The following is a 23,881-nucleotide window of genomic DNA, read 5'->3' as shown; positions in this document are numbered from 1 at the left end:
CCCCTATTAACATGCTATGCATGACTGACACATAATAGGTGTGTTATAGATGTTGGTTGGAATCACTGATGGATAAATCCAGTGCCTCCAAGAGAAGCTGCACAGGCCAAGGGTCATGGTCTTTGACATTGACACCATGGGTCCTGGGCAAGCCTAGAGTGAGTGAGCCTGCTCTCAAGGTAAGAGTAGCTCCCTACTCCCAAGCTCTCACCAGGTACAGGCACTGTGCTGGGCTGTGGATATGCACTGTCCCACTGAATCCCCAGAGTCACTCTATGGCAGCTACTAATATATCTTTCCCATTTTAAATTAAAAAGGACAAGGGAAGGGCCAGAAATGTCATGTAAGCTGTCTAGAGTCACACAGCTATACATAGTGGTTATGGTCTGAATGTTTCTCTCTCCACCCCAAATTCATATGTTGAAGCCCTAACCAACCCTTCCAATATGATGGAGATGGGGCTCTGGGCGGTAATTAGGTCTAGATGAATTCATGAGGGTGGGTTCCCCATGATGGGATTGGTGCCCTTATAAGAAGAGAAAAAGACACCAGAGCCTCCTTTCTGCCACGTGAGGACAGACCAAGAAATGAGCCATCTGCCAGACAGGAAGAGTGCCCTCACTAAGAATCAAGTCGGCCAGTGCCTTGGTCTTGACTTCCCAGGCTCCAAAACCATCAGAAATAAAAGCCACCAAGCAGATGGTATTTTGTTACAGCAGCCCAAAGACAGTAGTAAAACTGAAAATTAAAACTGATTCCAGCACCTAGTCCTCACAACCATGGCAGCCTAGGACCTCCTGAGGGGGTGAAGACGGGCTCCAGCTTGACCAGCACGAGCATTTTCCAGCTCCAAGATTCTCAGTGCTCATCAAGCTTTTAATTCCTAAACTTAAATAACTACTTATTTGTTTTCATAGCAGACTTCATTTCATAGAATTGTGTTAGTTTATATGAAAACTAAGCAGAAAATACAGCCTGTTCCATCCCTTCCCCTCTCAAAATGCACACAGTTTGCCTGATTAATATCTTGCATTAGTTTGGTGTATTTGTTACAACTGATGAACCGAGAGTGATACCTCACCATTAATAAAGTCCATTGGTCTATATTAGAGTTCTTAGGGTTTTGACAAATGCAGTGTCACGTGTCCACCATTACAGTAGCATAAGAAAATAGTTTCACCACACTACAAATCCCTTGTGATCCACCTGTTTATTTGTCTATTCCTCCCCTAGAGCCCTTGGCAACAATGCATCTTTTTACAGTCCAGTCTTCCTTTTCTAGAATGCTGTACATTTGGAATCATACAGTATGCAGCCTTTGCAAGCCAACTTTTTTCACTTAGTAACATGCATTTAATATATATTTTCTGTATGACATCTATTCATGACTGAATATTTTTTTAAAATCATGTAATATATACATGTACCACAGTTTATCTATTTCCTTATTGAAAAACATCTCAGTTGCTTCCAAATTTTTTATTTATTAAATTAAAAAAAAAAACTTAACTTCAATTCCTGGGCTCTAATCCTACTCCAGATTCCAAAGAAATAGCTCTGGAGAGTCTTCCTCTGCAGGCTTAGGATAGAGCCTGTGACTCTGTGGCTTTAAAAGCAGTCCAGGTGAGCCTGACACTCACTGAGGACTGGAAACCTGCACCCTGAAGCCTTAGCCTCCCATTTGTCCAGGTGAGGCTGGACTTGGAGTCTTTCCTAAGGCAAACTTTAGCCTCCAGTGCTGGTGCTCCCTTGGCCCTCCACATTCAGATACACACATTTATCTGCCTGTACACCCACCCAGCACACCACTCACAAGTCCACACGTGCACACACATGCACCCGGCTCCCCTCCTGTACCAATGAGACACCGCCATCAGCCCTCCTGATCACACCGGCAGAGGCACAGGAGAAGGCCCTGGAAAGGAGGCAGAGCTTCCTCTATATTTTAAACTGCGCCAGGATCAACTAGACCACTCCCCACCCCCACCTCCCAACTCTGCAGGCTGACCTGCTGGTCAGCGTACCTTCTTGTACTTGTGGGGGAAGGTGAACCTCTCGATGGTGTTCTGTACTGCCCCCCGAGTCACGTTTCCCAGCCTGTCCTCGAGCTGCAGCAGCTCCTACAAAGAGAAAACGTGTGGATGCGTGCACTCCACACATGCAAACACACAGATGCATACACGATAAGGCAGGGGGCACTGGGAGACATCAGCAAAGATTCACGTGGGGAGAACTAACTTGTCAGAGGCTCAAAGACCGAGAGACCTCTGCTCTTTTTCTCCCTCCTACTCTCAACCCTGAGGCTCCCTGCCACCACCCATGCCTCCCCCACCAGAGAGGGAGGGACAGGAGATGGTGGGGTCTCCACCAATCCAGCGGGAACCAGGAGGAATGGGAGGGTTCCCCCCAGACAGAGGGACAGGGCGTACCTCATAGCTCTCCCGCACAGCAGAGGTGTGTCTGCTGGGATTCAGTCCCTGGAGAGCAAGGAAGTGAAGCTGAGGGTAAGGGTAGTTTCGGATTTCGTGGACGACCTGTTGGGGAGAAAATGCCTCAGACAGGATTCCAGGCTCCAGGAGCCCAGCTTCTGATTCCCCCTCCCGTAGCTGCCAGTCAGCGCAACCCTGAGGTGCTGCAGGTAAGGGAGGAGAAGTGCTGTCTTTTCCTCCTCCTGTCTTTTCTGCTTATCAAGAACCAAGCCTGTGCCGAACTAGCCCCAGAAAGAATCACAAAATCAGTAAAGTAACAAACTAATCTGATTGGGCATTTATTTCATAGCAGGCCCTGTTCGAAGCCCTTCTCGTGACTAACTGAATTATCCCACCTGATCTGTCATGTGGGTACAATTACTATCCCCATTTTACAAATGAAGTAAGTGACATAGCCATGGTTTCAAACCCAGGCAGTCAGATCTCAAAATTCACTCTCTTCCCCTCTGCACTGCGCTGCCCAGACTAGGGTGGGACAAAATTTAATGACTCAGTAACCAAGAGAAATAGTACTTTAATGTAATATTTAAAAATCAAAGTAATACCAAAAAGTCCATAATGAACAAAAATATCAAAATTTTAAAGAAAAACAGGATCTGACCCTTTCCTGGCACAGCCCTACCTCACTCACTGTGAGTCAGAGCTCCTCAGCTTACTCCTGCATGATCCTAGACTTAACCTCTCTAGGCCTCAGTTTGCCCATCTGTAAAATAGGGATAAAACCTTTCCTGTGGGGTGATCCCTGGGTTGGGAAGATCCCCTGGAGTAGGAAATAGCAACCCACTCCAGTATTCTTGCCTGGGAAATTCCATGGACAGAGGGAGCCTGGTGGGCTATAGTCCATGGGGTTGCAAAGAGTCAAACATGACTGAGCAACTGAACATACAGCGCTTAGAACGGTGCCTGGTATGCACTAAGTTCTCAGTAAACACAAGGTTTTATTCCTAGGGGGTGGTACTTCATACGTGAACCTTAGAACTTCAGAGCTGACAAGGCTTCTGAGATGACACATCCTAGCTCTCACTTTACAAGTGAGGAGACTGAGGTGCTGGGTGGTTAAAGGGCAAAGGCAGTACTGGAGGGCAGAATTAACACTCGAGGGCATCAACGTGGAGAAGATGTCTGGAAATAAGATTTCTAGTCGGTCTTCAGCTGCCTTAACAAATTCACTTCACCTTCATTCATGAAGCATCATGAAGCTTGGGAGGCCAGGAACACAAAGGCCCCCAAACCCAACCTGACCCTCCCACAGTCCCTGCCCCTGCAGTGCTGAAGGCCTACGCTCCACACGAGGCTGCCCCAGACCAACAGGCAGCCCTAAGGGCCACCTCTGGGGTCTCTTATGTTCCCACACCAGGTGTCTTCATCCCATTTCACAGATCTGTAAAACCAGAGCCCAGGGAGGCGCCACCCTACATGAGGTCATATGGGGTTGGGGGACTACCCAGCTTGTTCTTAGCCCTGAGCCTTTCCCCCAGCCACCCCCCATCCTCACTCACTCCTACCTCCATCCCCACACCCCCAGCCTGCCACACTGCCCCTTGCCCCTCCCCCAGCACCCCCACCCCTCCTTCAGCAGTGCTAGCTTCTAGCCCAGCAGCTTTCCCTTCTTTCCCCTTCAATCCTGATCGGGACTGGGAGCTGGGAGGGAAGGGCGGCAGTGGACCTGCCTGGGCGTAGGGCACAGAGGCGCGGGTCACAGGGGCACAGAGCCGCAGACCTCAGCCCGCCACTGGCACCAACGGGCGGCAGAGGACTCAGTCGCCTGGCAAAGCCTCTCACTCACCATCTGCGTGGAGGAGGAGTTTCGGGGGAAATGGTGCATTCGAAGAGTTGCTAGGTAATGCTGATAGTGCTGAGGGACGGGCCGCACCTGGAACTGAGCAGAGCTCAAGCCGGCGTCCACACTGAGATCCCTGCAGGGACAGGGCCACAGTGAGGCACAGGGGGTTCAGCTGTCGGGTGCAAACGGACCCCAGACACCAAGCCCATGGAGCAGAATCAGGGTCACGAACTGCTGCAGAGGCAAGGGACCCAGTCTCGCCTAGTCCATCCCCTCTTTATGACGAGGAGAACCTAGACTCGGAGGAGGAAGGGCTCTGCGAGATCTGAAGGAACTAGAATATTCTGAGCCTCATACTACTTGGGACTAGTGCACAAATCTCCTTCCCAAGGCAAAGTCCATTCCTAAGAGAAATGCTGAAAGAGGAATCCAAATAAGCCAGACACATACAGAGCAAAGGAAAGACAGGTCCAGATAAAGTGGAGGGGTCAGAGGCCACGCGTTTACCACTTTAAGAAAATAACAGGAGAGGGACCTGCAGCCTTGGGGCAGGAAACTCTCCTGAACCACTGCCCCCATTCTTAACCATGCAGGAAATTCACTTCACTTAGTAATCAATCAGTTAATACTGAAAAGGAACCAGGGTTTCTTGAAAAAATGGCTAAGTTTAATGGCCAAATAATGACTCAGTTTCAGTACCAAAAAAAATGAGTACCAAAAAAATGTGCGAAATGAGATTGAAACATCTTGTCATAATTGAAAGCAAGGAAGTCATCAAGGTCAGGTCAAAAGAATTCAGGAACCATCTCAAAGAGGCCCCCACTGGCAGAGTTTGGACATTTTGCATCAATGAGTATAACCGCAGTAGGTTTAAATACATCAAATAGGTTCAAATCCATGAGCGTGAAATGATGCTCAAGCAAATTGGTCCCCTTTGAGGTATGCTAGGGAACCAATGCTTCACTTTGAAAACTAATAAATACAGGAGAAGAACCAAACATTTATCCTGTCTTTCCTCTATTAACTGTACTTCAGGGTAACCAAATCATGATGAAGGGAAATTGCTCTTTATGAAAGTTTTCTGTGTAATAAATGAATAAGGAATGATTGAATTACTTGTCACCTTCTCACGTCCCCTAAAGAAATAAAGGATCTGGGGGAAGATCATCAATTACTATTAAAATCACATAGGAGAGTCAACCAGTTTTCGGCTGGAAGAACCCAGCATCTCCTCTGAAGTGTTTTTACCAGAAATTGCGAGTTGAAGCTGAACCTGCTCAGCTTGCAACCTGAGTGCCAGGGTTTAGGGAATACAGCAAACCAAAGAGCACCTGAGCAAATGCAATTTGTTTAAAACATGAGGAACATGACAGGAATTTCTGCTTCCATCTGTGATGTCTAAACAGTGTGATGTAAATATATTCCTATATTTCCTCCATCAGTTCAGTTCAGTTCAGTAGCTCAGTCGTGTCTGACTCTTTGCAACCCCATGGACTGCAGCAAGCCAGGCTTCCCTGTCCATCACCAACTCCTGGAGCTTACTCAAACTCATGTCCATTGAGTCGGTGATGCCATCCAACCATCTCATCCTCTGTCATCCCCTTCTCCTCCCACCTTCAATCTTTCCCAGCATCAGAATCTTTTCCAAGGAGTTAGTTCTTTGCATCAGGTGGCCAAATCCCGGATCCCTGGAACAACTCCTGATGAGTCTGCCCCCTTGGGAAATGAGGTAACTCTTGGAGTTGGTTGGAAGTAAACCTAGAAATTCTCTGAGTCCAACCCCTCATTTTTGCAGGCCCAGCACAGGCCTGAAGAAGGGCAGTGCCCGATCCACGGCCGTGGGCTAGCCAGTCTGGGACTCCAGGGTTTCTGACCCTCACCTGGGCTCATCCTATGACCTGCCTCGACAAAAGGAGTTCCATGGGGCACCTCATGGGCAGAAACTCGGACTCAGCAGCTGCCCAGAGGTCCCAGCAGATTCACAGCTGCAGAGAGATGTTCAGGGAATTCTACCAAAAGCAAAGCCCCAAGGAACTGAGAACAGAGTTGCTCCAATTCCGAGAGTGCTGACTAGAGAAGCAAAAGACACCTTCAGCCTCAGATGAGCTGAGCGATTTGCCCAGGGTGGGCCTGGGTGGGCTCTGGGATCCCCTTTTACCTCATCAAAAATCTGATCCAAAACCCAGGATCCCCTAACAGCTGCCTGCAGGGGAAGGAAGCCAGGAGGCTCTCATCTCCATGTCCCCTCTCTACCTGTCCCAGGTGCCCGAGTAGGGCTAGGATGAGGTGGTGGAGTAGCCTGCAGTGGGCGCAGAGATGGAACCATGAACCACGACTGAGTCAGAGGAGCATGATGAGAATGGAGACACTGGAGCGGGGCACGAAGTTGGGCTCAAGTTACCAGGCCTGGGCCAGAAAGCGGAGCTTCATGGGGGGATTTATCCCCCAAGGCCTGCTGCTCCCACACACTCTCAAGGCCGGGGTGCTCAACTGAGAGCAGCTACGTGGGTAGGGCTGAAATCACTTAAATTTCAGGGAAAGGCCAGTCAGCCTCAGGCTTGGGGCTGGAACAGGCTCTGGGGGCCGGATCCTGGAATGATCAGGGCAGAATTCAGTGATTCCTAATGGTTCTTTAAAGGAAAGGGGCGGGGGGCCTGGGTCCAGGCACACTCCTCCCTCCCCCTTCCCAGGGGTCCTCGAAGAGCGAAGAGCGTGAGAGCGGCCCCTCTTCTAATGCATTTCTTGTCATCTAATTTCCAGAACCTTGCATCTCCTGGCAGAAGAGACCTCCCTGGAAAAGAGCGGGGGCAGGTATGTAAAGGCCCTTGTCACCACTAGGCTGGCCCTTGCTGGAGCAGAGCTCATTACAGGGAGGAGAGGGGGGCCTCCTGCTTGGGAAGTGGGGACAGGACAGGCAGAAAGGCCCAAGCTGGCCCTGGGCACAGGGCCCTCCCAGCCTCTCAGGGCCCCAGTCTCTCCCAGTCCTTGGGGCAGGCAGGGGTCAGGAATGCAGAGCAACAGAAATTTGAGGAGGACAGGAGATTTAAAGCCAGCAGGCTTACCGGCACACCACCCTCCTCCTGACATCTCTGCAGCATCACCCTCACCTGGCCCTTGCCACTTGCCACGTGGGACCCCGTGTGTATATTCAGATCCCTCAGCCACACACAAGGACCCTGGCTGCTCTGTGTGCTGAAGTGAATCAAATTGAATTGACTTGCCTGCTGAGGGACAGAATTTCATCCAAACAACAATTAAATCTTCCTAATTTGAATCTGCTAATTAGAAAGAGGCTGGGCTGAAGCTGGCTGTGGTACAATCTCTTAAGGAAGCGTTAAATCTATCAGAGAAAACTTGAGAACTAGCGAGGGCTGGAGACGATGGAACCTGTGAAAACAATCCTCTCCTGCACCTAAAGGCACATTTAATTTCCAATCAACCAGAACTGCCCCTCAGAACCGTTCCTGGGTGTCCAGTCCTGGTCACGTTTCCAAAGCAACCTTTGCCCATGAAAGTTAGACAGATTAAATGGCTGAGTAATGACACTACTGTATGTCTGTTTTATAAATAGTCCATTCCCTTTCGTTGAGGTTTTTTTGTTTTTACATTCTTTTAAAGAAAAAATATTTTTTTAACCTCAAAGTTGCAAGAACAGCACCAAAAAATTCCTGGTTATCCTTCATTCAGATTCCCCAAATGTTAAAGTTTTACTACTTCACTGAATTTCTTTTTCCTTCTCTCTCCAAATTCATCTATCCATACCCACCTACTTATACATACCCATACACAGTTCCCCGTGGATTTTTTTTCTAAACTATTTAAAAGTAAGTTGCAGGCAGGATACCCTTTACCTCTAAGTACTTTAGTGAACTGCACATCTTTTTTTTCAAGTGTTCGAGTGTTTGGACCTGACCCTAGGTTAGGTCAGCCCTCCCTGAGCTAGAACCTGTGAGTAGGGTGGGACCAAGGACCCAAAACCAAGCAGTACTGCATCTCAGGGCAAGAAAGACCTCTGTCCTGAGCTCAAGAGATTGTGGGAAGACTTTACAAGGCCCCACTGCCTACAAAGACCCCTCAACCAAGCCCCGAACCTCTCCCCAGGCAGTCTCCCCAGGCCTTGCCTCCAACCTAGCTGGTTCTATCTCCCTGAGCCTCTTTTGCATGGCTGGCATGCCCTGGTACTTCTCTCTGGACTCCTCAAGGCCCACCTCCTCCAGGAAGCCTTCCCTGACCATCATGCTAGCTCCTGAGACTCTCCTATCTGCCCTCCTACCAAGGACTATTGGTTCACAACACTCCCAGGACTTGGGAAATGTGTTGCATCCCTGTCAGCTCCTCCCAGGCAGAACCACAAGAACTGAGCCCCAGGTTGGCACATGGTGGTGCTTAGCCACACCTGAGCTTGCTGCCAGAACTAGGGCCCTGGGGGCCCCTCTGGCTCCGAAGGTGGCTGGGGACAAGGCAAAAGCTGGGGCTTGAAAACTAGAACTCCTGCATCATGGATGGAAGGAAACAGGAGCTCCAAGGATCAGGCAACACCCTCCTCTCTCCCTCCCCCAGGGGCCCTAAAGACTCACCAGTCAGTGCCCTCAGCCAAATACCTGGGCTGAGGTGTCTGTAGTTGGTGGCCGAAGTCGAAGCTGGGGTGGAGGCGGTGGGGATGGACAGACACGCGCTCCTGACTCCGCCTGCACCGGAAGGGAAGGAGGACCCAGGCGTCAGGGCAGCCCTGGGACAGCCCAGCTTGCAAGAGCACTGAGCCCCCGGTGGCCCCCACCCATGCCTACGTATGGAGCAGCGGCCTTCAGCCCTCTTCCCAAGCTCCAAGGAAGCTTCCTGGGCAGCAGCTCATAACTCAGACATTCCCGCTGTCTGTGGGCTGCCCACTACACCAAGGCCGCTTACTGCTGCTGGCCTGCTATCTCACCCAGGCTCTCTACCTCCTTTGCTCCTTCTCCTTCTACTCCCCTCTGTCCTTGGTGGGTTGTATTCAGGACACACAGACCTGCCTCCTGTAGCATCTCCCACGTCTATGCACCCATACCCTCTGCTGCCATCATGCTCTTTTCTTCTCTCCACCCTTCTCCACACTCTTCCCAGTTTACAGGGCCCAGGACTAGGCCTCCTCCAGGAAGGCCTCCCAGAACACTCCAGATCATGGTGACCTCTCCTTCCTCTGACCTCCTACAATACTTACCTTCTGTCCCAGGTACCCCAGCCTCTATAGATATGAACACTTAGGGCCTTAAAGATCATCATGTCCAGAGGTGCTCAAAGTATGCTCCAACGACCCCTGGCAGTCTCTGTGACCCTTTCACAGCGTTTCTGAGGTCAAAATGATTTTCATGATAATACTCTCATGTATTTGCTTTTTCACTCTCATTCTCTCACAAGTGAACAACAGAATTTTCTAGAAACTACATGACATGTGATTCAGCTACAGTTTGAGTGCAGAAGCAGACTTGAGAATACAGCTATCTTCTATTGAGCCAGGCGTTAAAGAGATTTGCAAATATATAATTGTTAAAAATCACTCTTTTTACTGCATTATATATAGCTATCTTTTGAAAAACGTTATTGGCATTAATATAACTTTGTTATTGTCATTTTAAATGAATTAATAAGTATTTAAATATTTTCATTTTAAATTCCTAATAGGGTAAGTATCAATAGTCATAATAAACAAAAGTTTGCTATAGTCCTCAATAATTTTTAAGAGAGTAAAATGTCCTGAGACAAAAATGTTAAAGAAACACTTATCTTGTACAACTCCTCTTAACACTTGAGACTCAGAGAGGTACAGTGACTTGCCCAAGGTCCCACGGTCAGCTTGGCCCCCTTTGATTAGTACTGTCTCTTTTAATTTTGCAATTGTTTCACTGTTGGTCTCTCCAACCACATGATGGGCTCTTTGTGGGCAGGGTTGACCCAGGGCATCCCTTAGGGACCTCCAGTGTTAGAATCAGGTGACCGTGAAATTTGAGAGGGTGCGAGGGGTCCCCTAGTCTGGTCTCCCACACTATGCAAAAGTCCACCGTGACCATCCTAGCCCAGCTACCAGGGCCATGTGACAAGGACACACACTAGCAACAGAGGGAACCGGTGTCAGGTTAAAACCATGCTCACTACCCGGAATGAATGCCTCTAACCAGAGCAAAAGCTGCCTCCTACAGGGAGACTCCTTTGGTGACTGACGGCGGGCCAAGCCTGGCAGGGTGGAAACCAGGGGTCGCGCCCCGGGCCCCGCCCCGGCCCCGCCCCCCTCGCCCACGTGGCGCACACACCTGGGGTGCGAGACGAGCCGGCGGTGCTGGGCTTCCAGGAGCTGCTGCTGCAGGAGGTATTGCTGGTGCAGGGCCTGAGGTAGGAAGGAGGGACCTGTGACGTCCTGGAACTGCAGGGTGGGCAGCGGGGTCAGCGACTGGTGCAGGGCGCCGCTGTGCTGGTGGGCCGGGGCCATGTGGGCGCTGAGGCCCGGCTGCGACTGCACGGGGTGGGCCAGGGGGAAGTCGGGAGCGAGCTGCTGCGGCTGCGGGGGGCCCAGGTGGAAGTGCCGGCAGGAGGTAGCGTGAGGAAGCTGAGACCTTTGAAAGGGGGCACCTGGAGAAGCAATGACAAAGACCCCATGAGGACGAGCCCTGCTACCCTCCCCAAGGGTCTCATCTCCCCCTACGCGCAACCTGCAGCCCCTGAAACTCAAAACCTTCATTAGAACCCAACAGTGTCATTATTTTTATATACAGATGACCATCAGTGCTGCCTGGTAAAGGCTCAGTGCAGAAGGTGTTGGAGGCAGGAGGCATATTTTGTTTAATAAATAGATAAGCATTCTCTTTTAAATTAACACACTAGTTAAAGGAATTTTAAGGTCCCAGGAGACAGTTTGGCTTTCTTGAATTTCTCCCAGGCAACTTTATTGATCCTGCTACTGCTAAGTCACTTCAGTCGTGTCCGACTCTGTGCGACCCCATAGACGGCAGCCAACCAGGCTCCCCCATCCCCGGGATTCTCCAGGCAAGAACACTGGAGTGGGCTGCCATTTCCTTCTCCAATGTAAGAAAGTGAAAAGTGAAAGTGAAGTCGCTCAGTCATGTCCGACTCTTCACGACCCCATGGACTGCAGCCTACCAGGCTCCTCCACCCATGGGATTTTCCAGGCAAGAGTACTGGAGTGGGCTACCATTGCCTTCTGCTTACTGATCCTACTACCTTTTAAATAGATGCCTAGAGGAACAGCCTGCAATGCAGGAGACCCAAGTTTGGTCCCTGGGTTGGGAAGATCCCCTCAAGAAGGAAATGGATACCCACTCCAGTATTCTTGCCTGAGAAGTCCCAAGGGCAGAGGAGCCCAGTGGACTACAGTCCATGGGGTTGCAAAGAGTAGGACACAACTGAGCAACCAACACACACACACACACACACACACGAGAAAATATAGTCCAGCCTAGTCAAGGTCTGAAGCCTTGGCTGGCCAGGACCCAGCCTGCAGAGAGCCCAAATTTCTGAGAAAACAAGTTGTTTTCCATGCAATTTTAAGAAAAAACCTAATCACACAAAATTTTAAGTATAATTAATTTGTTGTAATATCGTGATTTTTTTAAAAGCAAAAATTTCCAGCAATAAGCCAGGCTCACGCTTTATTTAATCTAGTCTCCACCACCTTCTAAATAAAATTGACCTTGATGATGGGAAAGTCTTGCAACTTCTCCATAAGCAGAGATCCAGCTCTCAGCACTGGAGTCCTTTAATAAGGAAGGAAATAGACTTGACGCCTCAGGAAGCTTTAAAGAGGCTTCCTGTTAAATGTGGCAGGTTCAACACATATCTGTTCCTTCCCAAACCCCACTGAAATGAGAGCAAAGGAATAAAGAGAAAATAAACAGACAAGGACAGGGAGAACAGGAGGCGTGACATCAGCAGGAAACAAATGTCAACAGATTTTTGGAAGACAGAAGCAGATGGAGGAATTGCAGAGCTGAGAAATTGGAAACAAAGTCCCCAATGAAGGTATGGACTTCCCTGTAGCTCAAACGGTAAAGAATCTGCCTGCAATGCAGGAGACCATTCAATCCCTGGGTCTGGAAGATCCTCTGGAGAAGGAAAGGGCAGTCCACTCAGTATTCTTGCCTGGAGAATCCCATGGGCAGCGAAGCCTGGCAGATAGTCTGTGGGGTCACAAAGACTTGGACACGACTGAGCAGTTAAACACACACACAATGAAGGTGCAGTCAATGAGAAATGGATAAATCTTGCCACACACGTGAAACGGTGTGGAGTTGGAGGTGGTGACTCCTTGGGAAGGCGGGAGAAATGGTGGTGCTGAGAATGGGGAGGCTGGTTGCCAACCTATATGAGGAGCAGTTCTTCCCTTTCCAGTGCAGTGACTGTCCCTCCCTCGCCCTGGCATTTTGCAGGGAAACTGAGCCAGAAAGGCCACAATAGTGGAGGACCGGGATGCAGCACTGCACTCCGACAGCGGGGTTAAGTGAAAGTCTACACATGCAACTTTGGAAACCTCTGTTCCCTTCTGGCACTTGGTTCCGTGGATGCTGCCCTCGTGTGCCCTTCTACTCCCCCCCACACCCCACGGCTCCAGGCTGGAAACTGGCCCCAGGAAGAGCTTGACAGATCCTTCTGGTTGGGCTGCTAAGTTGCTGCTAAGTCGCTTCAGTCGTGTCCGACTCTGTGCCACCCCATAGACGGCAGCCCACCAGGCTCCCCCGTCCCTGGGATTCTCCAGGCAAGAACACTGGAGTGGGTTGCCATTTCCTTCTCCAATGCAGGAAAGTGAAAAGTGAAAGTGAAGTCGCTCAGTCATGTCCGACTCTTCACGACCCCATGGACTGCAGCCTACCAGGCTCCTCCATCCATGGGATTTTGGTTGGAAGTACCTAATAAAATGGCAGAGTCCTCAGCTGGCCACTGCATAATAAAGCCACAAGTCGAAAGGTCCACGCATAGACACAGAGCGTCTGGAAGTTTTGGTGACCTACTCTTCAATGTGAACAGACAGCCAAGGATGGCTAGTCTCTTGAGGAAAAGTGAAAAGAGAGAGAGAATATACTAAATTAAAAAAAAAAGAAAACTCAGAGAAACAGAAGTAATGCAGGGATCCAAAAAAGAAAAAAAAGACCAATAAACTTCAAAACGTTTAAATTAATATCCTCAGAAAAAATAAGATATCGTGTCCATGAAACAACTGTAAGCTCCTTTAAAAGGAGCAATGAGGAGACAAAAGAGCGCTTGGAATTTAAAAATTATAAGAGGTGAACTCTGAAATTTAGCAGAAGGGTTGGAAGATGATACTGGATAATTTCCCAGGAAGCAAAACAAGAAAACAAGGAGATGAGGAGAAAGATGCCAAAGTTGAAGGGTTCAGTCAAAAGAGCCCACAGTTTTTCTAGTAAGAGAAAAAAATGGAGAAAATTCTGGAAAAAAGTATTTTTAAAATTTCCCAGAACTGAAGGTCAGCTTCTAGATAGAAAAGGTCCTCTGAGTGCCCAGCAAAATGTGGTGGGGATGGGGAGACCCATACAGTGAGGCGTCTCACAAGGAAACCCCCAAGCACTGGGGGCAAAGAGATGATTCACACCTTCCAGAGAGAAGGCACAGCAGTCCCATTAGAAGGTCAGGAAGCAGGACAGCACCAGATTTTTCAACAGCAATGTCAGAAGCTTGAAAACAGTGGAGCAACTGCCTTCAAGGTACTGCAGAGATGGGGGAGGGGGAGATTTTCAATCTAGAATTTGTGTCCAGCTGAACTTAATCAGGCATGAGACTAGAACAAGACTGTTTTCAAACATGCAAAAAAAAATTAAACTTCTCTGCACCCTTTCTCAAAGAGGTACTGATGCAAACCAGGAGAAAGGAGAAAAGAAATAGGGGGTGACACCTGGAAGAGAGGGTGTTTCCCAAGCACACAGCTGTACGGTAACTCCAGCAACCATTTCAAGGGGGGCAGGAGGGAGGGTGCACTGAAGGTATCTTGGGGGTAGATAAAAAATATAGGATTACCTTTAGGTTTGGCCACAATAAAATAATACTTGAAGAAATTTTCCAATTTTATAGAGCATTTGTAAGAATTTATAAAACTGTCATAGAAAGCAGACAATTATTACCTCTGGGAAGGGAAAATATTGTTCAGAAAGTGTAATTATTATGTACTACTTGGTTCAGCAGTGAACAATCTCTATATATTAATAATGCAATAAGCATTAATAAACTATTTTAGAACAGAAAAAGACATTTATTCCATAATAAGAATAAAATTGACAATGTCAAAATTGAAAAATCAACAAATAGCATTTATTTAGAATTTATATTTATAAGAATTTATTTAGAAATTTACTTGGTAATTTATGTATTTCAGGAAGTAAATACTTAAAGAAGATCTGGGAGTGTTGAGATTCTAGTGGTGGGGCTGGGGTGGGGAGGGTGAAGGGCAGACAATCCCTGTTTTACTAAATGTGTCTTGTACTGGAGTTATTGTCTTTGTAAATGACATGCATGTCACTGATAGGTTTTTAAAAAAAATTTTTAATAAATATTTTTAAAACAAAATGGAACTAAAATGTATTTCTGGCTCACTGAAAGTAAGCCAGAAAAGAATTATCTGGAAGCTTAACTCCCACAAGCATTACAGATCAGTAGGCCTCCCTGCCTGGTGAATTCTGGCTTCCAGGAGTCCAGGGCTGTGGCCTGAGCAAGCTGGCTCTGGCTTCCTCCTTCTCCCTCACCACCATCTATCATCAACACAACTGTAAAAAATGGAGGAGAAGGCCTGCGCGACTAAAGGAAAGAGGGCAAGAGAGGAATGGAGAGCTGTCGAAACTAACGAAGTGAAAGACAGCCAGGACTGAGGAGGAAAGGAATGGGGTGACAAAAACAAAGAATATTGTGAAGACTCCAATCCACCACTGTCTGTTCAGTTACAATGTAAGCCATATATGTAACCATAGACTTTCTAGTATCCACCTTTAAAGAAGTCAAAAGAGACAGGTGAATGTAATTTTAATAATATATGTTGTATAACTCAGTATATCCAAAATGTTACTATTTCAACATATACTCAATATAAACATTTATTGAGGGACTTTCCTGGTGGCCCAGTGGTTAAGAATCTACCCGCAAATGCAGGAGACATGGGTTCGGACCCTGGTCCGGGAAGATTCCACATGCAGGGCAACTAAGCCTGTGCTTCACAACTTCTGAAGCCCATGTGCTCTCCGCATATTGCAGTGAAGACCCAGCACAGCCTAAATAAATAAATGAAATTACTTTTTTTAAAGTATTGGGATATTTTACATTTTTTTCATACTAAGTCTTCAAAATCCAGTGTACACCTAACGCAGTACATCTTGACCGCTTGCAGTTAGCAGCTTCCATGTTGGACAGTGCAGCTCTAAAGACCAGCTCCACACACAGAGCAAAGCATTTTAGCCAAGTTTGCTAACGTGTCTGGCCCCCCTGGCTTGCTGGTGAGATTCACACACCTTAACCTGATTGTCCAGCTCCATCCTCCTGATCCCCACCACCCCCACCAAACCCTCCACCATCATCCACACTGGACCACTCGAATCTCTAGACATCCACATTCCCACTCCGGGGCCACTGATCACGCTGGTGGCTGCCTTCCCCACCTTTAAAGGTCATATCACGACAACTCAGAAAATGCCTCTAGTGCCCACCAGCCCCCGGGGACACCTTCCTCCTCTGTGTTCCTATAGAAGGCCCTGTCGCTACCACTTCCTTGGCACCTGGCAGTAGCTACCTTGGGCTGTGACTTCATGCCTGCCAACCCCAGCTGGCCAAGCTTCGTGTCTCACTGTTTCTGGATCCCGACACGCCTCCCTGGAGCTGGTGCTCAGTGAATAGCTGGTTGACTGACTGCTGAAGGGACTGCCGTGCTGAGGCCAGTTGAAGGCAAACTGATATGAAATTGAGAGGGAAGGAAGGTGGCCAATAGGGCTGGGGTGAGCTCTCGGTCTTAAAGCTGCAGCGCCTGGGGGATGGTCAGGCTGAGTGGGCTGGCATCCTCCACCTCAGGCACTGGTGGAGTCTCTCCCATCACGGGGAACAGCAGCTGCCTTCCTCCCACAGTCCCCTCCTGCCATGAGGGTGCCCACCCTGCGAGGTGGGGAGCTTTTCAGATTCCTGTGGAGGCCCCTTAGGAAGAAGACAGGCCACCACCCCAGCCTGGAGAGGTTTCCGATGTGCTGGGCAGTGAACACGGCTGCCTTCTCTCCTGGATGGACAGCAAAAGTGAACCAAAGTATCTATAGGTCCCGGATTGTTTCAGGCAATTTCTACATGCACAAGTCCTTTGACCTCTGTTCTGGGACTCTGTGCCCCTCTCCCCTTTCACCTCCATCCCCAGAGGGCTCTCAGTCACAGCCGCCCTACTCAGAAAGTAGATAAAGGCAGGAGACACCCATTCTGGGGCCCCAGCCTCTCCCCAGCCTGTGTCCTGTACTGTCTATGAAAGCAGCAGATAGCAGCTGCTGTATGTGGGCTCTAAGAGCAGAGGAGTGAAGTTCTTAGGGTACACAATTTGGGCCCCTGGCAAGCCAATGATCAGTGACATCTGAATAACTCTTACATCCCACAATGCCCCCATCAATAGACGACCTGCAATTTTTCCCATTAGAGTTACTCCTTTGGGTTAAAGAAATAATCTCCAGATGTCCTTGACTATACTGTCCATTTATCTTATTTCCCCAGGGCTGAAATGACAGCAGTTGGAAGATTCATCGTGAACGAAATAACATGATTAGGAAGTCGGGGAAAAAAGAGGGGTTACATTTTTTTTTTAAGTACCACATTAAAGGAACACAGCAAAGTATAAGACACACAGTAGTTTCAGAAATGTGAAAAGAAACATGTGCATCTTAGAATTCTGGAAACTGGTGCTCTCGGGTCCCTCTGAGAGCTAGCTGGGAGCGCCTTCAAGCAGGGGTGTTCCCCAGGGCGAGGCTGGGATGGGCAGGCCACCATGCGGGCCTTGCCCAATGGCCACCTGGCACACACAGGCACCCCACAAGAGCTGGTGTTTGATCCGTGCCTCGTGGGCGGGGAGCCAAAAAGGCTGGCAGCTGGAGAGTGCGTGGATCAGAGGACAAGCCCCATGGGGAGGGGAAGGTGAAGGAGAAGCGGAGGATGTTGGGGCCACGGGCTGTGGGCCAGGTGGGTGGAGAAGACAGTGACGGAGCTCTCGCATCTCTGGAAGGTTCATTGACACTCATCTGGTAAGTGACAGAGCGGAGACTTGAGCTGAGGCCTTTACTGAAAGGCAGCGAGGAGGGTGGAGCCCGGGAATCAGGAAGCTTGATAAAGTAAGAGGCCCTTCCGAGGAGGAGAGCAGGGCAGAAACAAGGCCCGACACCCAGAGCATCCTCTGGGCCAGGCCCGGTTTCCTGGGGACAATGGAACAGGGGCAAGGGGGCAGAGGAGGCTAATTGGGAGCTGAGAGGAGCCAGGCTGAGAAGTCAGGAAGCCAGGGACAGCAGTGGAGACAGCAGAGCAGTGTGGCCAGCCGGGCTTCTCCAGAGCAGGCAGCGTCCTGCGCTGGAGGGATGTTCTAGCTGAATTCTCACCTGTACCAGCTTGATCTCAAGGAAAAGGGGCTTTCAGCCTCCAGAGCCCAGACCTGCGGGGCACTGTCTTCAAATCCTCAGACCAAGAAGGAAGGGAAGGAGCAAGCAGTGTGGAGACAGCCACCAGAGGGGCCCACTGCCCACCCCATGGCTCTGGGGATAACCGCCTCCTGCCGGTAGAGACCTCGGGGACGAGGCCACAGGCCCCCGGCCAGCCAGGCCAAACGTCCCCCACTTCTCTCGCGGATGGGTGCAGGACCCTGGGAGAAAAGGATGGAACCAAACCCTCCTGGGTCTCCAGGGAAGCTGGCATCCCCCCCTCCCCAGGCCAGTTCTAGGGCCCCAGGTTCCTGTTGTCCTCGGGTCACTGACCCGCCTCACTCTCCCTCAGAAATGGAGGCAGCACAGGAAGGCAGCGCCCACAGAAGAGTCGGAGGGGAGGAGAGGGTCAAAGAGGCCCCCTCCCACAGACCCTGGGATGGAGGGATGGAGACCAGCTGGCCAGCAGGCCCGGGAGGCTTCCCCTTGTCTCTGCTGAGTGCTTCTTGAAGCCAGGTCTGGAGCCAGAGTCTGCTCCTCTCTGAAAAGCCAAGCTCTCAAGTAGCAAAGAAAATCGGTCTTTTGAAAGTAGATTTCTGCCCCCAAGCAGCCAGGAGGAAGGCCTCTGGTACCGAAGAGGCTTTCAGAGCCAGGCAGAGTTACCCCGTGGAGGGGCCCAGTCGTAGGGCCAGGGTGCCTTCCCTCGCTGTCAGACCTGCAGGGACAGTCCACCTCTCCGGGCCTCAGACTGTGACCCACAATGATGACACCCCATCCTACACGCTTGCTAATGTTTCTCAGCTGTGGGGTAGGGGCACGGCAGGCATCTTCTGGCTCAGCCTCTCTCTGACTCGTGGGGGACCCCGGGGCAGTCACAACACTCAGTTCACAAGGTCTGCCATCCCACCTCCTGCTGGGAAAAGCCTGTGTGTTCTGTGCCATGTCCGGCACCAGAAGTGAGCTCGAAGCGGTGAGAGGCAATAGTCAACCAGCGCTCACTTTCAAAATCCATCTTCCAGTGGCTGCTGTGTCATTCTAAAGCCAGTTTTGAGCAATCCATCCCTTGCAAACACCCTTTCTGGCCTTTCTCTCTCTCTCTCTCTCTCTGCTCCCCGTGACCTTCTCTCTTACCTCTCCCGGACCCCCAGGGGACTTGCCTGACCCCTGACCCCATACCCTACCTCCCAAGACTGTCTGCATTCTGTCAGCATTAAACACCCAAGGCAAATGTTAACTCTGGGATAGAACCTCCTGTTGGGTTTGTGGCACTGGCTTTCACACTTCGCGTTTCCTTTCTGCACAAATTTTATCTCTAATAATCGGCTGTATAGTGAGTGATTTCAGGACAAATACCATACAGTGAGTGTCCTTTGTTCTTAGAAGGATTTACGAAACTTACAAGAGGGAAGGGAGAGAAAATGAGAGACAGGGAATGAAAATCAGGGAAGTGGGAAGAAGAGAAGGAAAGAAAGAAGAGAAAGACTTTCATTATCTTAGAAAAGTTCACTATTAGTTTATTAGCTAGTAAGGAAATACAAGGGCTTCCGTGGTGGCTCAGATAGTAAAGAATCTGCCTGCAATGCAGGAGACCCAGGTTTGATCCCTGAGTTGGGAAGATCCCCTGGAGGAGGCATGGCAACCCACTCCAGTATTCTTGCCTGGGAAATCCCATGGACAGAGGAGCCTGGCGTGCTACAGTCCACAGGGTAGCAAAGAGACAATTGAGCAAATAACACACACATGCGTGCGTGCACGCGCACGCACACACACACACAAGGAAATACACAACTGCAGGGAATCCTTGAATATTTGAGTTAAATGAGGCTCAGAGACCACACAGCCTTTGTTCTACAAGATGAGGATCTCGAGGAGGCTGGAAAAGGGGGACGGCTTTTCCAAGTGCTTTCAGGTAGTTATGGCTGAGTTGGGACTGGAGTCCAGGCCTCTGAGTCCCTGTGTGGTGTGTTCCACCCTGTGCTGCACTTCAGAGTGCCCTCACCCAGCACCAGCTCCTCATGTGCCCACACCAGTCCATACACAGTGCCCAGGAGCTGCAGTGCCCAGGCGCTGGTGGTCTCCCTGCCCCTCCCCCTCCCCATCCCCATCCTAAGCCTCCCCCAGGAGGAAGCCTTTCCTTCCGAAGGGAGTAACTGGGAGGTGACAAGGACCAGCAGCTGGTGCCCGTGGGAGCAGTCTGAATCTCTGCTGTGACAGATGCTGAGGAGTGGCTGTGGTGGTTGACATTGCTTAGGCCCAGTCAGTTCACCTTGTCCAGCAGCCCCAGGCCTCTTCCCTGGCCTAAGAACAAGACCCAGCTTTTTGGAGTAGGCCAAGGTCTTTGCAGCCCATTGGCTCCTCCTGGCAGAAGGCAACCGCTGCTTTAGCAGGGTCCCTGGGAATCCTCCCATGTAAAGCTTTGGCCCTACGATTCACAGTTTTAACTGATAAAGAGGGATGGGGGAAATTCTAGGGTCCTGGCACCAATTCTGGGGACCTTGTGTTAATACGGACACCTAAACTGAAGTCTGATGAGGAGACCAGGGCTGGGAGGGGACTTGAGTTGCCCAAAAGGAGGAACAGCTGAGGAATCCAGGCATGAGCAGCGCAGAGGCGACTCTGGGTCAGGGAACACTCAGGCAAAGGGAATCACACTTTTTGGTGGATTTGGGTCAAGGTTAGGAAGACATTTCTTAGAATTCACTTGTCCTCCAAAGTTCCTCATCACTGGGCATGTCCATGCAGAGGCCGGGCAGCTGCCTGGCAGAGGAGTGTGAACACTGGAGAGGGAGATGGCCCTGGATCACTTCCAGGGCCTCTTCTGTGCTCACTAGGAGATGATGCAAACTCATCGCAGCATCTACCCCCTGCCTGAGCACAGGTAGGCCAAATTGGTCTTTGGAGGCACAGAAAGCCTGTTCTGGGTGGGGGGGAAAGAGGAAGGAACACAGCAACAAACAGAGAGCACACCTGAGTCCTCAGGGCCCAGACCTGCAGGTGCAAGGAGGAGGGGCCAGCCTCAGGCAGGCAACCAAAGACAGACTCCCTCCTCTACTCAACACGGTCCCAGGAGCCTCCCCTCCCTCTGCACTGATACAGCTCAGAACTTTGGTTTCCTGCATCTTCTGAGCCTCCCAATGGCCCCCACTGACTTCTCCATCCTGGGACATGTTCAAGTTTCACGTTGCTAGGTAATGCATCCTTTGTGATCCTCTCAGATGCAGGATGCTTGGGGAGATGATACTGGAAAGATGGAGGAGGGTGCAAATTGTGGGATGTCTGAATGGCAGGACCAGGAGGTTGGGGTGTACCTCGTGAGACAACTACTTCAGAGAAATCAGAGATGAAGAATATGGCTCATCTGCCCAGAACAGCTTCCTAGGCTGTTCTTCCTGGCCTCCTTACTTACTCCAGGTAAACTGAATTAACCTCTTTGGATCTAGTTGCTTGATCGAAAGAATATTCCCTGGCTCAGCTTCTTGGTCTGCTTTCCTTCCTCGGCATAGTTTGGTTTTTTTGACCAACGGGAACAAACAGGGCTTAGAAAGGAAATGATATGCCCAGAGGGATTCTTTACCGCCAAGAGCAACTTTGTGAATGCTTCCCCAGGGCCAGGCTTTGATGTCTAATGAAAAGCTCAGCTTCTTCCAAGGAACTGAATTCCTGGCTCTCGAAGCACTGGTGGGAGGGAACTTTCCATCCTAAGGAAACCTGCTTGCCCATGGGCATGAGATAATTAAACAGCAAACTTCCGGGAAACAGCAAAGGATCTGTGCTCCAGTTGTGGTCACAGACCAGGAGTAAGGGAAGGGAGCCCAGGAGTGCGAGGTGGGCTAGAGACAGGATGCAATTACAGAAGACAGTTCTCCAGGCATCATCCATCCCGGAAGATGCCTTTTTTTTTTTTGTCTAACGCCGATGAGCACTATAAAAATATTCCCACCAGAGTCATAAAAGGGCATTTTGTAGAGGCTACCTATGGTTAGGAGACCTCACTCCCTGGGGAAAGGACCAAGCTCCATTTCATGCACCTGTATTCCTAGTGCATGGCACAGACCTTGACATGTAGTAAGAATTCACAGAAGGAAAAAAGGAAGGAAGGGAGGGAGAAAAATGAACATGTAGGCAATAACATCTTGCTAAAAACCTTGGGAAGTGTGCAAAACAGCCACCTCCCAGCATTTCAGTGCTCGGGAGTTTTCCATGGTGGCAGAGGAATAAACGCAACTCAAGGAGGTAAGATGTGAAAATAGAAAGACTGATCTGGGAGATGCTGCAGGCAGGAGGACTGGGAATTCTTTCAATGAGTCTAGGGACCCAGTTACCAGTCACCATGGACTGAGGCAGCCCAGCACACCTGGTGGTCAGTGTGAATCACAACCAACTAACCCAGAAGAAGATACAGTTTCAGACCTAGAACAGAAAGCCTCCTGCCATCCCTGGCCAAGGAAGGAGGGGTCTACACTGTTGATGGCATTGGTTAACTGTCTTATAAACCGTATATAGTTCCTTCTAGGCCATACTTGTCTAATATTCTTGATAAATATGCAAGTAAATTAAAAAAAAAAAATCCAAGCCCCAAGAACTTTCGAGGAGTGCCAGGGCAGCTTCTGGGCCCACCTCACATGAGCATTTCCTGGTGCCCAAAACAGAGCAAGTTCCGAAAGCCGCTTCACCTGGGACTCTCTTGAGATCTGCAGAATACACGTTCAGTTCAGTTCACTTCACTTCAGTTGCTCAGTAATGTCCGACTCTTTGCGACCCCATGGACTACAGCACACTAGGCCTTCCTGTCCATCACCAACTCCCAGAGTTTACTCAAACTCAAGTCCATTGAATCAGTGATGCCATCCAACCACCTTATCCTCCGTCGTCCCCTTCTCCCATGTTCCACCTTTCCCAGTGTCAGGGTCTTTTCAAATGAGTCCGCTCTTCGCATCAGGTGGCCAAAGTATTAGACTTTCAGCTTCAACATCAGTCCTTCCAATGAATATTCAGGACTGATCTCTTTTAGGATGGACCGGTTGGATCTCCTTGCAGTCCAGGGACTCTCAGGAGTCTTCTCCAACACCACAGTTCAAAAGCATCAATTCTTCGGCGCTCAGCTTTCTTTACAGTCCAGCTCTCACATCCATATGTGACCACAGGAAAAACCATAGCCTTGACTAGATGGGCCTTCCGCATGACACCCACATAAAGGCCTGGCCCTATGAATACTTCGGGCAGGACTGAGATTAACTTCATTCCTTGGCCTTCTTTTTCCCCCGGGAGAATCCTGTTCCTTCTGACTCTGTTCCCCTGCACCACCTCTGCCCTGTTCCCAGACTGCCTCTCAGGGCCCACTCACTGTGACGGGCACTGTGACGGACACTGTGATGGGCAATGATGGCTTTTCTCAGGAGTGCTTATGTTTTAGCAAGATCATATCATGAAGTCCTAATGATGGAATTTCAGAGAGCAGCCAGTGAGTCTTGGCACGGGAAAGGTGGGGAGAGCCCAGGCTCACCCTGAAATTAAATTCCGAGGGAGTCAGAAGCAATTAAATTACACTCCCAACTGGTTCTACCCATGGGCATGTCAGTCTGGCACCCTGGGATGTGTGTGTAGAGGGGTGGGGTTGGGGGAGGGGAGGCCAGTAAAGAAAGAGAGGAAGGAGGGAGGGAGGGTGTTGGTTAAAATCCAGGAGAGCTGAGAAGGGAAGGCAGGAGACTGGCTGTAGGAGAAAAGAGGAAGGGGCACGTCTGAAGGGAGAGGGAAGAGAGAGGAGGGCAGAAGGGAGACGGTGCTGTCACCGCCTGAAAACCAGCAGGTGATGCCTCAACCAGCAAAGGCCCATCTCAGGTCACCTCAGGGACTTTGTAGGCCCCCTGGGGCCCCTGGTTTGGCCTGCCATGGCTCCTGCCTCCACCAGCACGATGGGCCCCCCCTAGGCAGGCCATGTCCAGCTGCGCCCATGTCTATCTGCTCATCACCTGGTATCC

General features: G+C 50.0%; 1 protein-coding gene across 1 annotated transcript in view; it reads right to left on the bottom strand.

The window, feature by feature from the left end:
* Positions 1-23,881, bottom strand: part of ARK2C (arkadia (RNF111) C-terminal like ring finger ubiquitin ligase 2C) — a 110,862-nt gene that overhangs the window by 8,174 nt on the left and 78,807 nt on the right. The window contains exons 2-6 of the mRNA XM_086372361.1: positions 10,557-10,872; positions 8,850-8,960; positions 4,276-4,405; positions 2,430-2,534; positions 2,025-2,120 (exon numbers count right to left, since the gene is read on the bottom strand). Coding sequence (XP_086228487.1) covers positions 2,025-2,120; positions 2,430-2,534; positions 4,276-4,405; positions 8,850-8,960; positions 10,557-10,872 — 758 coding nt within the window. The remainder of the gene's footprint in view (positions 1-2,024; positions 2,121-2,429; positions 2,535-4,275; positions 4,406-8,849; positions 8,961-10,556; positions 10,873-23,881) is intronic.

Source organism: Bos grunniens, chromosome 24 (genome assembly GCF_055505025.1).
Source record: "Bos grunniens cultivar Pamir isolate PY7600 chromosome 24, Bosgru_T2T1.0, whole genome shotgun sequence".
Taxonomy (NCBI): Eukaryota; Metazoa; Chordata; class Mammalia; order Artiodactyla; family Bovidae; genus Bos; species Bos grunniens.
The sequence above is the reverse complement of the archived record's forward strand: the minus strand, read 5'-3'. Positions and strand labels throughout refer to the sequence as shown.